Source organism: Phycodurus eques, chromosome 13 (genome assembly GCF_024500275.1).
Source record: "Phycodurus eques isolate BA_2022a chromosome 13, UOR_Pequ_1.1, whole genome shotgun sequence".
Classification (NCBI taxonomy): domain Eukaryota; kingdom Metazoa; phylum Chordata; class Actinopteri; order Syngnathiformes; family Syngnathidae; genus Phycodurus; species Phycodurus eques.
The window spans coordinates 13,701,701-13,718,987 of NC_084537.1; the positions used below are offsets into that span (position 1 = coordinate 13,701,701).

At 42.0% G+C, this 17,287-nt stretch overlaps 1 protein-coding gene across 2 annotated transcripts; it reads left to right on the forward strand.

Annotated features, from left to right (window-relative positions):
• Positions 1-1,167: 1,167 nt before the first annotated feature.
• LOC133411233 (endophilin-A2-like) lies at positions 1,168-17,084 on the forward strand. 2 transcript variants are annotated; one of them, XM_061693308.1, is made up of 10 exons: positions 1,168-1,255; positions 1,342-1,412; positions 4,139-4,207; positions 4,298-4,514; positions 4,824-4,957; positions 8,153-8,311; positions 10,243-10,346; positions 10,629-10,762; positions 13,463-13,501; positions 14,443-17,084. In XM_061693308.1, exons 2-10 carry the CDS (start codon positions 1,368-1,370, stop codon positions 14,631-14,633), a joined length of 1,092 nt encoding a protein of 363 aa, XP_061549292.1. In that variant the 5' UTR covers positions 1,168-1,255; positions 1,342-1,367; the 3' UTR covers positions 14,634-17,084. The 2 variants fall into 2 exon arrangements, with proteins under 2 accessions (XP_061549292.1, XP_061549293.1); XM_061693309.1 differs by lacking the exon at positions 13,463-13,501 and having other exon boundaries at positions 1,182-1,412.
• The last annotated feature ends 203 nt before the right edge of the window (positions 17,085-17,287 follow it).

The window sequence follows — 17,287 nt, forward strand, 5'->3', positions numbered from 1 at the left end:
TGTTAGCTGAGAAGTTGCAACTGAGTTTAGTCACTGAGTGTCACCAGCAGGCTGCAACAGATTTAATTCCCCTCACGGGATGAATAAACTATATCGATACAGAGAGACTGGGAGAGTCATAGAAAGGTATTGGATTTATTTATGGCTAAAAAAAACATCCATTTTATATGCAGCTCATCCTCACCAGGGTTATGTGTGTGCTGGAGCCTACTGCAGCTGACTTTGGGCCAAACAGGCGGGCTACACGCCTGGACTGAGGCGCCGGCCAATCACAGGGCACATATAGACAAACAACGATTCACACTCACACCTAAGGACAATTTTGAGTCTTAAATTAACCTGGAAAGTGAAGTATCCAGAGAAAACCCACGCAAACATGCATACTCTACACAGGAAGACCGGAACAAAGATTTGAACCCGCAACCTCTGCGCTGTGAGGCAGACATGCTAGCCAATCGTTCACCGTGCCGTCCTATGGTCAAACACCTGTTGGGAACTTCTGTTCAACATTCCTGTTAGAGAACCAAGCCGTGCAGAAAGTTCTCAAACATTCAACAGTTGGACATTCAAACATTTAGAGAAAGTCAAATGAAGTTAACCTGCAAATGTTATTATTTTAAGTTCATCATGATATTTCACCCAACCAGAATATCCCTAATTTGTTGTGAGTAGGATGGATGGATAGATGGATAGATGGATAGATAGATAGATAGATAGATAGATAGATAGATAGATAGATAGATAGATAGATTTCGATCGATAGACAATGACAGATAGGCCTCCTAAATTACTTTCATGCACTCCTAGTGTAAGTTTGGACACACTCTAGTTCTATTAACGTGTGAAACTGTCCAAACCTTTCACTGGTTGTGTATGTACCGTTAACCCATTAATAATGATATCAATTGTTCATTTATCAGGGGTTCTATTGTTAGAACCTCCTAGGTTTGGTTATTTGCAGCCATATCGCCACATATTTTAACCGTTTTGTTTGTTTTCAAACATAGTCATAGTCATGGCATAGTGTTTAGATTTAGTGATGAAGCCTAGTTAGTGTGTTGCTATACAATCCCAGTGCTAAAAGCCATCTTAGCCGGTTGAAAGACGAACCTGAGAGAAGCGAGCGTCAGCAGTTGACCCACTTTGACGGTATTGGAGCCTCCCACAACAAGCCGGAGCCAGGAAGCTGTGGTCGCCAAGGAACTGAAGGAAGTTCTTTAAGTTCCACATCTGCCGTCCAAACTTTGAAGACGTGGTATTTGCTCACTCGCTCGCTGCTGCGCGTTCACTACAACCTTTTCGTTTGTCACTTATTAAATATTTTCTCCCTTCGAGGTCCAGTGGACAACAGAGACAGACCGTGCACGATGTCTGTTGCTGGGTTTAGGAAGCAGTTTTACAAAGCCAGTCAGGTAAGAGCACGATAATTTCTCTAACGTTAATTAGCCGCTAGCTAATTTGTTAGCACTGTTTTTTTTAAATTATTTTTTTAATGGTAACTGTACGTTATACCCTAGCTAGCTAGTTAAATAACGCCAAATATGTTACGACAGACTTGTGATTAAAAGGTGTTTACATGTTAAATGTCTAAAACGGCATGTTTGCAGAAAGTGTTGCTGGAACACTAATATAAAACTTAAATCAACGAGCTAACGCTGATGAGGAGACTATACTGGCTTCTGTTTTGCTGTATTTTCAGTTGAGGTGTCTTTATGGTGCTGAAGTGCTAGTATTCTTTACTTTTATGAGTTTCCAAGTTGCCAACTGTTTATGACATTGCAATTTCACCTCAATCTAATCAAGCGCTCGTCTACCCCCCCAAAAAAACGAGGAGTCCAGTCGCTCCGATTCAACCTTGACTTGGATGACCGAGAATCTACACCGAAATAAGGGGGGGGGGGGGAACACATTTTTTAACAAACACACTTATATTTTTATTGATATTGTAACAGTAAGTTAAAATGACTTTAGCATCTACAGTCACTGAAAAACAATATTACACCACTTTGTTTGTTCAATTTCTTGTTCATTTTAATTCCTTGTAGGCTACTCCGCTCAAGGTATATTACTTGAAAAATATAATGCAACACCACAATAATGCAGCTGGTTCCATGTTTATGTGAAATGATTTTGCAGAAAGTAGAAAATGTGTAGGCTATTTTATATGCTATTGATATATAAATGGATGTCACTTTGTCTTTTAATCATATGGCAAGACAAATTCTATTAGATTTGAGGTGGGGGGGGGAAAACGGCTTACTCTGAGGACACATGCTAAAGAGATTTAACAGAATACTTGACCATCTGGCCAACATTTCTCCGAAGTGGACCAGCGATTATTGGTATTGAATATGTGTATGGGAATCAATGATCACTGTTTGTCACTGTGAAAAGCACATAATTGTGAATTTGTGAATCATAACTCCATTTGTCATTCGCAACAGGATTTAAAACGCATCACAAATGAGGCAGAAAGAGGATTGGATCTGAAATGAAATGTCAGTCAAATTGATGAGAGAATTTTGACTCCCAATGGCCTAGGTTTCCGTTGCCCCATAAGAAATGGGAAACTTCACAAAAACACAACATAACTGGCATAACCGGTATACTTGGAAGATGCTTGTTTTGCAAGTCACTGATGTGGCCCAACAAAATGTGACTGGAGAGTGCCGTGAACACGGTGGGAGTGTCCTGCATGATGACAACTGGAATCTTAGTTATGTCAATAACCCGCCCATACCAGTTTCATAGTCCAATGGACATCGATGTTGTCAGAAGCTTGACAACTCAGGAAATAAAAATAAGCTAAGCTCAAATAATCATTCACATGAAGAGACACGGCATTCCTGTGTAATGTCATGGAAATAATTTTTGATGATGACACTCTTGAAAAATGTGGTTCACTGTTAATCAAGAAGCCAAATGGATTTTTAGATGTCACATGTAAATGCCATAACTACAGGGGCTAGGAAGTGCAAAACAATATAACAAATTGTGAAACACTTGTTTCAAATGTAAATTTGTTTCAGCTTTTGTTAATTTGTTTTCTGAAATGTAAATTTGTTTCAACTTAATTTGTTTTCTGAAATGTAAAAGTTTCTGATTTGTTATTGTTTTGCACTTCCTAGCCCCCGTACATAACTTTTAATCATTTTATTATTTATATATGCTTATTTGTACAGTATATTCAAACATGTTCCCATATGAAGCAATGGGATTACACATAATACATACCTCAGTCAAACTGTTGCTATCCTAAAATCTATCAATTGTATCGGCAATGTTTTAACATAGGAGGTGCGCTGCACAACGAGCAATCCGGCTGAACCCGACTGAACTGTCACGCAGTTTTCATATGTGGCTGACTTTCATCCACTAGTTTTGCATCACAGAATCAGTTTTGAATCACAGGTGAACAGCATCACGATGTAGCAAATGTATCAATAAAAAATTTCATGTCTTAGCACCTGAGCTTCCTTAACAATTTTCACAACATAAATATACATTTCCGTGTATGAAGCAAGATCCAGCCGGCTGCCACCGAGCTGTACCATTACAGTATATATTGTTTTACAATAACTATTTATGTACCTGTGGATGGAAAAGTGAAGCTTGGAGAGTCTCTGTCGTGGAAATGTACTGGCGCAGAGGGAGGGAAGTTGGGTGCAAGGTGTCTCATATTACACATCTCATTTTGCAGTGAACATTTAGTTGATCTTTTTATTTGTACTCTATTTATTTGAACCCATTTTCTAATAAGTGGACAGGAGACAGACCTTCTCGTGCTACATTGAAAGTTGCATATCCCATTCCATAGTCGTTTTCATAGTTCACACAAAAAACTAAATAATAATCAAGATTTTTATTAAAAAAGAAAATATTAAAGTTCTACAGAGAAAAGCAGTAAAACTAGAAATCAACAATAAAATAAGACCTAAAAAGTAAAGAAAATCAATTGGATGGATTTATGAAGGTAATCCTGTTTTCTGAGTTATTCTCGCAAGATTTGCTGATGTGATGTTTTTGTGAGATTTAGAGGTGGATGTGCCCCCCAAACTTGTTGGTTGAACTTGTAAGATGACCGGCATGTTTAATGTTTCCAGACTACACTGACAGTTTGGTTCTTTTGCGATCACAGCTGGTGAGTGAGAAGGTCGGCGGTGCAGAGGGAACTAAGCTGGATGAAGATTTCAAGGACCTCGAAAGGGTATCACACGCATTTCAAGATAAACAAGTGACTGTAATTTTGCATATTTGCTTGTTTAAGTAGCTATCCCTCCCTAACCTGTGCCTCCAGAGAGCAGATGTTACCAGCAAAGCAGTAGTTGAAGTCATCAGCAAAACAACAGACTACCTCCAGCCTAACCCAGCCTACAGAGCTAAACTGTCTATGCTCAACACGGTGTCCAAAATCCGTGGGCAGGTGAAAAGTCCTGGCTACCCGCAGTCCGAGGGCTTGCTAGCAGAGTGCATGATGAAATATGGAGCGGACATGGGCGAGCACAACAACTTTGGTAAAGAAAGTCTTTTAAGGATAACATTTAAGTTGGAAAAGGAAAGAAATGTTATTAGGAGAACTGAACAAAAGTTAATGTAGTTTAAATAGTGTACAAGCTGGCTGTCACCTTTCCATCACATGACACCACCATGACTATTGATGTTTTTTTATTAGCAAAACCAGGTACTACATGATAGTATTTTTAGTAGATGGTCAAATCAGGTTCTGACATGCCTTGGCGATAACGCCTTTCTTGAGAGGGTGCTCACTTTTCTTCGCATGTGACCCATACTTCACAAAGATCCATTTGGTACGTTTCCCACAGGTGGCGCTCTCATGGAAATTGGAGAATCGATGAAGAAGTTGGCCGATGTCAAGGACAGACTGGACATTGATGTAAAGCAGAATTTTATTGACCCGATGCAAGGAGTCGCTGAGAAGGACATCAAAGATATTCAGGTACAAGCACAGGGATAGTCTGAGCCCCTCCCGGATGACCGAGCTTCTCACCCTATCTCTAAGGGAGAACCCGGACACCCTGTGGAGGAAACTCATTTCGGCCGCTTGTATCCGGGATCTTGTTCTTTCGATCACGAGCTGTAGGTACATAGGTGAATGTAGGAACGTAGATCGACTGGTAAATAGAGAGCTTCGCCTTTCGGCTTAGTTCCTTCTTCACCACAACGGACCGATACAAAGTCCGCATAACTGCAGACTCTGCACTGATCCGTCTGTCGATCTCCCGTTCCATTCTTCCCTCACTCATGAACAGGACCCCAAGATATTTGAACTCCTCCACTTGGGGGAGGATCTAAACCCCGACCTGGAGAGGGCACTCCACCCTTTTCCGACTGAGGACCATGGTCTCAGATTTGGAGGTACTGATTCTCATCCCAGCCTCTTCACACTCGGCTGTGAACCGCTCCAGTGAGAGTTGGAGATCACGGCTTGATGAAGTCAACAGAACCACATCATCTGCAAAAAGCAGAGATGCAATACTGAAGCCACCAAAACAGACCCCCTCTATGCCTCGACTGCGCCTAGAAATTAAGTCCATAAAAGTTATGAACAGAATCTGTGACAAAGGGAAGCCTTGGCAGAGTCCAACCCTCAGCGGAATCGAGTCCAACTTACTGCCGCCAATACGGACCAAACTCTGACACTGGCCGTACAGGGACCGTATCAGGGGATTCGGCACCCGATTCTCCCGTAGCACCCCCCACAGGACTCACCGAGGGACACGGTCGAACGCCTTCTCAAAGTCCACAAAACACATGTAGACTGGTTGGGCAAACTCCCATGGACCCTCGAGGACCCTGCCGAGGGTGTAGAGGTGGTACACTGTTCCATGGCCAGGATGAAGACCACACTGCTCCTCCTGAATCTGAGATTCGACTTCCCGACGGACTCCAGCACCCCTGAATAGACCTTACCAGGGAGGCTGAGGAGTGTGATTCACCCTGTAGTTGGAACACACCTTCCGGTCCCCCTTTTTAAAAAGGAGAAACACAACCCCAGTCTCCCAATCCAAAGGCACTTCGTCTGATATCCAAGCGATGTTGGAGAGGCGTGTCAACCAGGACAGCCCCACAACATCCAGAGCATTTAGGAACTCCGGGCAAATCTCATCCACCCCCGGGCCACCGAGGAGCCTTTTAACCACCTCTGTGACCTCAACCCCAGAGATAAGAGAGCCTGCCTTGGAGACCCCAGACTCTGCTTCCTCATTGGAAGCCATGTCGGTGGAATTGAGGTCTTCGTAGTATTCTCCCCACCGCCTCACAACGTCCCAAGTCGAGGTCAGCAGTGCCCCGTCCTCACTATACACAGTTTTGATGGTGAACTGCTTCTCCCTCAAGAGATGCCAGATGGTGGACTAGAATTTCCTCGAAGCCATTTGGAAATCGTTCTCCATGACCTCACCAAACTCCTCCCACGTACCAGTTTTTTCCTCAGCGACCACCATAGCTGCATTCCGCTTGGCCAGCTGGTACCCATCAGCTGCCTCAGGAGTCCCACAGGCCAAAAAGGCCTGATAGGACTCCTTCTTCAGCTTGACAACATCCCTCATCTCTGGGGTCCACCAACGGGTTCAGGGATTGCCGCCACGACAGGCACAGACTACCTTACGACCACAGCTCCGGTCGGCCGCCTCAGCAATGGAGGTGCGAAACATCTACTTGAGTCCACTCGGACTCAATGTCCCCCGCCACCCCCGGGACATGGGTGAAGTTCTGCCGGAGGTGGGAGTTGAAACTCCTTCTGACAGGGGATTCTGCCAGACGTTCCCAGCAGACCCTCACAATAGGTTTAGGCTGCTAGGTTGGACTGGCACAACCTACACACCACACCCACACCATCGGAGCCAACTCTCCACCAGGTGGCGATCAGTTGACTCTTCCCCTCTCTTCACCTGAGTGTCCAAGACATGCGGCCGCAAGTAAGGTGTCCTGGTGCCAAGTGCACGTGTGGACACCCTTACGCTTGAACATGGTGTTCGTTATGGATAATCCGTGGCGAGCACAGAAGTCCAATAACAGAACACTGCTCGGGTTCTGATCGGGGGAGCTGTTCCTCCCAATCACCCCTTCCAGGTCTCACTGTCATTGCCCACGTGAGCATTGAAGTCCCTCAGCAGAACGATGGAGTCCCCAGCGGGAGCGCTCTCCAGCACCTTTTCCAAGGACTCCAAAAAGGGTGTGTACTCCGAACTGCTGTTTGGTGCATATGCACAAACAACAGTCAGGACCTGTCCCCCCCACCCAAAGGCGGAGGGAAGCTACCCTCTCGTCCACCGGGGTGAACCCCAATGTACAGGCGCCGAGCCGGGGGGCAATAACTATACCCACACCTGTTCACCGCCTCTCACCGCTGCCAACTCCAGAGTGGAAGAGAGTCCAACCCCTTTCAAGAGGACTGGTACCAGAGCCCAAGCTGTGTGTGGAGGCAAGCCCGACTATATTTAGTCGGAACCTCTCGGCCTCACACACCAGCTCAGGCTCCTGCCCTGCCAGAGACGTGACATTCCACGTTCCTAGAGCCAGCTTCTAAGGCCGGGGATCGCATCGCCAAGGTCCCCGCCCAGCTCACACTGCACCCGACCCCTATGACCCCTCCCACAGGTGGTGAGCCCACGGGAAGGGGGACCCACGTTACCCTTTCGGTCTGCGCCCGACCGGGCCCGATGGGTGCAGGCTCGGCCACCAGGTGCTCACCTTCGAGCCCCACCTTCAGGCCTGGCTCCAGAGGGGGGCCCCAGTGACACGTGTCCGGGCAAGGCAAACCCATGTCCATTTATTTTGTTCGTCATTGGGGCTTTTGGAGCCGTGCTTTGTCAGGTCCCTCACCTAGGACCTGTTTTCCATGGGTGACCCTACCAGGGGCGGGAAGCCCCAGACAACTTAGCTCCTAGGATCATTGGGACACACAAACCCGTTCACCGCGATAAGGTGACAGCTCAAGGAGGGGGTGTAGGATTTTAATGATAATTATTCTGTAGTGTAGCCAGAAGCAAGCGTACCGGTACTTCTGCATGTGTTTGCCTATTTTCTGGCAAACACATGCAGAAGTACCGGTACTAAAAATACATGGTATTGTTTCATGTTTCAAAATGAAATATTAATTTCTGCCATTGTAATCCTTTTACACCATCAGCACCATCTGAAGAAGATGGAAGGCCGCCGCCTGGACTATGACTATAAAAAGAAACGTCAGGGTAAAATTCAAGACGAGGAGATCAGGCAGTCCCTGGAGAAGTTCCATGAGTCCAAAGACATGGCTGAGAGTTCCATGTACAACCTGCTGGAGACTGATGTGTGTGGCCAGTTGACTGATTTATGGTTGTACAGATGGCACATATTTGTTTACACAAAATACTTTTTCATGTTGCTCAGTTGCTAAATTTCACATTGCTGTCCTATACCTGCACTTCAGCAAACTAAACAAATAACTCCACGCTGTGAAGTTTTTCTTTTTTGTTCCCCCCTCCCCATTGAGTTGTTACATTTTCCTCTGTCAGGTACAATGGTGTGAGAAAGTGTTTTCCCACTTCCTGGTTACTTATTTTTTCGCATGTTTGTCACACTTAAACGTTTCCCATCATCAGATAAATTTGAATATTAGTCAGTAACAACACAAGTAAACAGAAAATGCATTGTTTTTATTAAGGGAGAAAAAAAATATCCAAACCTACATTGTCATGTGAAAAAGTGATTGCCCCCTAAACCTAATAACTGGTTGGGCCTCCTTAGCGGCAACAACTGCAATCAATCGTTTGCGATAACCTGCAATGAGACTCTTACAGTGTTGTGGAGAAATTTTGGCCCCCTCATCTTTGCAGAATTGTTGTAATTCAGCTACATTGGAGGGTTTTCGATCATGAACCGCCTTTTTACGGTCATGCCACAGCATCATAATAGGATTCCGTTCAATACTTTGACTAGGCCACTCCAAAGTGGTTTGTTTTGGTTTTTCAGCCATTCAGAGGTAGACTTGCTGGTGTGCGTTGGATCATTGGCCTGCTGCAGAACCCAGGTTTGTTTCAGCTTAAGGTCACAAACAAGGCCAGAAATTCTCCTTCAGAATTTTTTGGTAGATTGGTTCCATTTATTACAGCAAGACTTCCAGGTCCAGAAGGAGCAAAACAGCCTCAGACCACCACACTACCACCACCATATTTTACTGGTGGTATGATGTTCTTTTTCTAAAATGCGGTGTTACTGATACTCCAATGTAATAAGACACACACCTTCCAAAAAGTTCAACTTTTGTCTTGTCAGACCACAGAGTATTTTCCCAAAAGTCTTTGGCATCATCAAGATGTCTTCTGGCAGAATTGAGACGAGCTATAATGTTCTTTTGCTCAACAGTGGTTTTCGTCAGGGCCATTTTTTCCTCCTGTCTCTTTCTTATGGTGGAGTCATGAACGCTGACCTTAACTGAGACCTTCAGTTCTTTGGATGTTGTTGTGGTGTCTTTTGTGACCTCTTGGATGAGTCGTCGCTGCGCTCTTAGGTTAATTTTGGTCGGCCGGCCACTCCTGGAAAGGTTCACCACTGTTCTGTGTTTTTGCCATTTGTGGATGATGGCACTCACTGTGATTCGCTGGGGTCTGGAAGCTTTAGAAATGGCTTTAGAACCTTTTCCAAACTCTTATTACTTTCTCATTTGTTCCTGCATTTATTTCTCTCTGCATGATATCTAGCTTTTGAGGATTTTTTTGTTTGTTTTGGGTCTACATTTTGTCAGGCGGTCCTTTTTAAGTGATTTCTTGATTGAGAACAGGTGTGGCAGTATCAGGCCTGGGTGTGGCTAGAGAAATTGAACTCTGGTATGATAAACCACAGTTATGCTTTATCGGGGGGCAATTACTTGTTCACACACGGCCATGTAGGTTTGGATTTTTTTCATAATATCCCTCATTTAAAAACTGCATTTTGTGTTTACTTGTGTTGTCTTCGACGAATTAAATTTGTTTGATGAGATACATTAAATTGTGATAAACATGCAAAAAATTATTTTTTTATCAAGAAGGGGCCAAATACCACTGTATGTCCATGCATTTAGTGTTTGCCAGCTGTTGTGTCTAATATGCTCTGCTTTTTTGTTTTGTTTCGTTTCTGACAACAACTGACTTAGTTGCTTTTTTTTTTTTTCTTCTCCCCCCCCCCCAAGGGCTGGGTTTTGAGACACGACGAGAAAAAAAATTGTACTACCTTTTTTTAATTTTTGTAATTGTTCTGTAGGTGGAACAGGTGAGCCAGCTGGCATCTTTTGTGGAATCCATGCTGCAGTACCACAGAAGCGCCACAGAGATTCTGGAGGAACTTTCTGCCGATTTGACGAAAAGGTCAGTTCGGCTTGGTGACTATTTGTGGACCTTGACGTGCTACGCATAATTTAGCAGGACATCTTATTTTACCAGTTAATTAAAAGTAGTGAATACAAAGTTGATCAAATATAATTCCTTTTTCTTGATCAGTAGATATTTTGATTATTATGTTTGGTTATGAAACAGCATTCTTCTACCATGATTTAACAGTGCTGTGATGTTTCTGTAGCATGTAACTAGTGTGAATCAATTGTAAATAACCAGCATTAAAATGATTGTTACTGTTTACATTTCATGCAGGGTGAACGAATGTCAGTCGCAACCAAGGCGCGAGTACAGACCCAAACCCAGACAGAGCTTTGACTATGGAGAGCCTGAGCAGTCCAATGGAGGTTACTCACCCGCTGCAACAAGCCCTCCAGCTTACTCCCCAGGTAAATTTGCATATAGACAGTGTTTCCCTGCAAATTGTGGTTCATAGTCTATGGGTTTTTACTAGACTTTACACCGATCTGATCAGCCTGATCGGTATCGGCCGATAATTAACATTTCATGCTGATCGGCTTTGTCATAATTCGCCGATCCGATCAATGACGTCATTGATCAGCTCCGCAAAAGACATTTACTCCGTGTTGCCATTGTGTACAGTCTATTTGAATCCAAAAACAAGTTTATTTTTAGCCTTGTCGTGTGTCTTTTGATGTAGTACTGTAAATATCTGACCACCAATAGTTATTTTTTTAAAAACATGTCGGCGGTGTGGGACAACACGTAATGTCTGGATCAGACTACAAGACAAATTTGGTCTTTTACGATTGCACTATGTCAGACTACTGCTACTACTACTATTAATTTGTTTATTTTTACATAATATGGGCTTCCAGCTTCTAAAACCCACAAAATCAGGAATTCAAACAAATTTAATACTGTGAACAAATCACCATTCTCAGTTTAGAATTTAGGGTCACGTTAAATCAATCAAAATGTGGTACTTTCAAAACAATATGTTAATCTTCAATACTCGGTCTTTTGCTGGTGCATCTTCTCCTGCCACAGTTTGTGCTTCCACTAGACTTTCCATTGATATGTTTGGACACAACACTCTGTGAACACCCAGCCTCCTTAGCTATGAACTTTAGTGGCGTACCCATCCTGTGGAGGGTATCAATGATGGTCTTCTGGCCAGTTGTCAAGTCTGCAGTCTTCCCCAACTGAGGCAATTGAACTAAACTGAAGCAATTTAATGACACCTGGGGATACCTGTGCAGGTGCTTTGAGTTTAGTGGATGATTAGTGTCTGACACTATTTATGTCCTGCAAAATTTGGGCGGTTTCTTCACAATATTAAAACATTTTTTAATTCCTGATTTTGTGGGCGGCACGGTGGACGACTGGTTAGAGTGTCTGCCTCACAGTTTTGACGACCGGGGTTCAATCCCCGGCCCCGCCTGTGTGGAGTTTGCATGTTCTCCCCGTGCCTGCGTGGGTTTTCTCCGGGCACTCCGGTTTCCTCCCACATCCCAAAAACATGCATGGTAGGAAAATTTACAACTCTAAATTGCCCATAGGTGTGCATGTGAGTGTGAATGGTTGTTTGTTTATATGTGCCCTGCGATTGGCTGGCAACCAGTTCAGGGTGTACCCCGCCTCCTGCCCGATGATAGCTGGGATAGGCTCCAGTACCCCCGCGACCCTAGTGAGGAGAAGCGGCTCAGAAAATGGATGGATGGATGATTTTGTGGGTTTTATGAGCTGGAAACCCAAATTATGTCAAAATTAACAAATAAATACTGTAATTTATCGTGTATAATAAGAATTTATTTCCCCAAAAAATTGTCAAAAGTCAATAGTGCGCATTATACATAGGGGCAAATGGAAAACATTTTATAAATGTATGCCACCATCTAGTGTTTATGAAAAAGCTGTACACTTTCATTCAAAAATGCCACCACCACCTAGTGGTTATAATAAAAAGAAAGTGTAGCCTACACTTTCATTCCAATATGACAGGGGTACGTATGACTGCATATATGTACAGTTGTGCCCATAAGTTTACATACTCTGTCAGAATTTGTGAAATATTTTTTTTTTTTAATATGACTGATGACTGAACAACAACCATAATTAATTTCTTTATGGTTATGTTTTGTTTAATGAGCATGCTTTTCTGGAATGCTTGACCGTTTAATTTGAATCCCATTCAAATAAAATTAAATGTTTCGCCTGGTCCATGTTTTCTTTAAAGAATTGTACCCATCTTACAAATTCTGCCTGGGTAAACAAACATATGAGCACAACTGTGTGTTTTCTAATTTACTAAATAAAAGTAGGGCTGTGTATTTCAAAATAACAGCAAGTAAATTAAAAAAAGGATTACGTGTTCAAATAAAGTGCTTAACTTCAGAATAATTATTTGAAAAAAACTAACAAAATACAAATACTTCATGTTTTGATCATATGGGTAGAAGCAAAATCATGCATTGTAAAAATGCCTTATACATTGGTAGAAGGGTTTTCCAGAATTTTGAGGTCAACTTTGGGGGTGCGTATTATACATTGGTGTGCATTATACGCGAGGAATTACGGTACTTAAAATTTTTAAATTGTGGGCCTTGAATCTATAATGTATGAAAGTTTAACATTTTTAATGGAATTATGGAAATAAACTTTTCCATGATATTAATTTTTTTTGGGAAAGGGTCTGTATGTTCTTACAAATTCAGAACCTCATCAGACCATGCGTAGGTACAAATGATCAATTTTAGAAAAAACGTCACACATGCACTTTTTACCAGAGATGCACAACGTGTTGAAATTACATTTGATTTGTACGAACTAAAGTAGTAATTTGCTAAAGAGTATACTAAATAACTGTGAAATGGACACGTCTGTGCCGTTCATATACTTACAATGACCTCACACCACCCACCTGGCTCCTCCTCTTAAAGGCACATGCATATACACAAACACTACAGTACGTCAGTAATTTTTGTGCATATTATGCTTGTGATTTGTTTTGTGTTCAAATATGTGTTTTAACAAGTTTACGTGTTCAAAGCAAGTGGGACAGATAACTATTGTGATTCCACTCATGAGTGATGTGTCTTTCCCTTTCCAACATGAACAATATCCAGGTCAGTTCTTCCCAAGAACATCCATCAAGAACAGAGCGTGTGAGTGAGCCAGAAGATGGGAAACCCATATTAATTGTGCTCCCTCTGTTGCACATTTGAGAGGCAAAATATTGCACGTCTAAGGGATTTGGAAGCAGTTCCACTAACATTGTTGAAGGGTGCTGTGGGGTCCCCTGCATTTAATCGGTCTGGGCGACACAAAAAGATGGGTTTTGTCAAATGGGGACCTATATAAGGCTGCAGATACATATAATCCTTAGTAAACCACCCTCCTCATTATTGTTTTTCAAGATATCTTTATTTTTGTTGGGTTGTATATATCTGACAGCCTTTTTACTAGAAACTGTTTTTTCCCCTCATCACTTCATGATTACTGTAGCAAAACCTCCACCAAGGCAGAAAAAGGTCTTCTATAAAATAAAATAAACAGCTTTGCTCAAGGTGCTCCAGTTCCAAGTTTAGCAAAATGAATTTAAGCCTGGTCTGATGACCTCTGACAGAGCTATTAGTGTCTGATATGTTATATATGTTAAATGGGATTGCTACCAGTATGAATCAGACACTATAAAATTTGGTTTCACATTACAACTCCTGATCCTGGAGAACAAATTCCCTTCCAATGATGGTCTAGTTTTGACTACCAAATTCAAATTTAAATACCAGATTTTTGGGTTGGGTGGGTGTTTTTTATTTTTATTTTTTTTGCTTAATTCGCTTTTAAGCCAAAGCCTGAACACATACTTGATGGAGGTAACGATAAAATGTTTATTACATTGTCACTGACAAGCTTCAGACAGTTTCACTTACAGCATTGCAGATTATAATTTCTATGGCTTCCAGACTTCTATACGCCTGGTGAAAAATATGCCCCTCACGCACAACTTGTAATGAAATGTTATCCTAGTGTTTACTAATCAAATTAAAGGGGGAAACTCAAAGCATTCCTCTGCCTCACATTGTTCCACTTTCTCCCGTTTCAGCGGCCGAGCCATGCTGTAAGGCGCTGTACGACTTTGACCCCGAGAATGAGAACGAGCTGGGCTTCCGCGAGGGGGACACTATCACCTTGGTCAGTTACATTGACGAGAACTGGTTAGAGGGAAAGCTTCGTGGCAAGACAGGATACTTCCCCAACAACTATGTCGAAGTGATTGTTCCACTGTCAGAATGAACACAATGCGGCATGATAAAATGGGGAATGTAAGCGGGAGGATTGTGCACAAAGCAACATGTTTGTGAGAAAAATAAGCATCTCATGAGGGCTCATTTTGCTATCCTTCATCATTTGGTCAAAAAGCATTGTGTAATTTTTCACAGATTTCATTCAGTTTTTCAAAAGAAGGACCAAAGGCTTTTAAGTTAGAAAACTGTCAGTGTAATGTTTGGGTGCATTTACTGCACTCCCCAGTCTTCGACCTGTAATGTACCTGTGCACTTTTTACACAAGTCTATTATCACTTGAGAGAAATCTATCAGGAAGCTTTCCCAACACTAATAAGTGCACTCATTTTAGTCATATATTCACTATGCAATTAGAATCCCTTTTTGTTATTATTGTACACTAAACACGTTTTCTTTTTAGTTTTTTTTCCCCTTCTCCCCTGCTGGAGTTGTTATAAAGGTCAGCTCTCTTTTAGCCAATCCAGTACTGCCACCTACTGTTGTTCACGTAGACTAACCCAGTGTTTCCCAACCATTATTGAGCCATGACGTGCAATATCAATGGCTGAAACGTAACATCTCCGATCTGAAAAATGTCCTTTTTTGTTTTGGAAACTAAAAAAATATACTTGTTTTCTTGAATAATGCTAGTTGTAGAGATCCTGTTTATCAAGTCGAAAATCCCACAGATAGGGGGTTTTGCATCTTGGCCATTTATATCTCACGGCATATCACCAAACAAAATGTCACAAATGGTGTATATGTACACCTAAATAATAATGGAGACACCGTTCTTGTTGGAGAATATTTATTTTTTCTGCCTGTCACTATATTGCAGTGGCATAGAATGATGAACAAAGAAACATTGTTTTTAGTAAATAAATAATTTCCCGTGGCACCGTGGTTGGGAATCACTGGACTAAGCTACAGTTGATGTCACTTTATGGGAGCACTAATGATATTTCTTGGATGTATAATCCAAACAAAACTGAGCTTTTATTTACCAAAAGAACACCTAACAGGTCATGTTTAATGCATTTTAAATGCACTAATTGTACGATTTGTCACAGCTCTAGCATTGTTCTTTTGCACTCTACTTCCCCCCCATATTTAAGATGATACCTAACCGGTTCCGTTTAACACTAATAAAAAGGAAGTGCATCCATCCATTTTCTCTAACGCTTATCCCCAATAGGGTTGCGAGCGCTGCAAAATTAAGTAAGAGTTTCGCTATTTTTTTTGTCTAATGTACCCCAACCATGGATAATATATAGGTGGTGAAAGTGTAAAACCAAGGCCTTAAACATCTTTGCTTCATCTCCTTTACTCAGGCTTGATTGATGCTGCTGGCAGTGTCGCTTATGTTTTTCAGGCGCCGAGCCAACTGTGTGTCAGTGAATTGTTTGCCTGTGATTTGTTTTTGTCAAGATGCTGGACGAACCATAACCTTTTTCTATTTTAACCTTGAATTGGAAGCATGTAAATTGCTCTGTGTATTGTGTCAAACTGCACCAGACCTGACTGATAATGCATAACCCATCTATTGTACATGGAGTTGACCAACTTCAGCAAGCCCGAGACACAATGCCTGTTTTCATTTTGAATTACAAGCAGGCTATGAATTGTGATGGGCCGCTCAATTCCCCAAAATGCAGTATTTCACCACCCCACTCGACTCTGCCGTCACTGTTTAAACCTTGAGTGGAAAAGACAGTTTTTTTCAGGAGGAAAGACACAGCAGTGGATTATGCACCCCCTCGTCTTTATTCACCACCTGCCCCCAGTGACCCTGCCCCCATCCCAATCCCTTGGTGCCTTTTGGAGCTCTGGTTCATCCCTGGAATAATCTTGTGGCTTTATATGCATCTAAATGTTATGTTTGCATTCCTCTTGATGCCGTTCGTCTTATTTAAGAGGGTTGTTGGCGGGTGATGTCTGTGCAGAGGAATAACTACAGTACATGGTTCAGGTGTGTGTTTACATGCCTCATGACACTAAATCAAAGCAATTGTGGAGGGGGCTTATCTTGGATAATATTGAAGATGAATAATGACTAGGAACAAAGGACTTCAACTTGTGGGCTTCTTTGTCGTGGTTTTATAGAGGCTGCAACTGGCCTTTACTACAACACTAAATTCCAAAAGTTATTAAATGTTGCACCATTAATGAAGGATGTTTTTTTTTTTTATTGTATTTATTGTTTTTAAATATATATCATACTTTATGTTCTGTGTCAAAATATAACCTCTTTGCATGCGTCCTTATTTCTAATATCTGTCTTAAACGTCTTTCGTTGACTGTGACGCATTGGGAGACTAAAAGTGGGATTATCCTGGATTATTTTGAGGATATGTGGATTACCTCTTTATGATGTTTAATTTTTGTTAATTTTATGTATTATATGTAAAAGGGGATGGATGCTGTCTTATTTGCTTATTCAAATAAATATTGTCATACTGAATACCTGTTTCATGGGAACATGTTTTAAAGCATTACATAATTTTGTTTTGTGTAACGAGCAGCATGGTGTATAGTAGTTGGCACATCTGCCGCAAAGTCTGAGGTTTAAGGTTAAAATATCTGCTCTGGCCTTCCTGTGTGTAGTTTGCGTGTTCTCCATGTTTTGTTTTTCAAAAACATGGCTGTTAGGTTTATTATAGACTC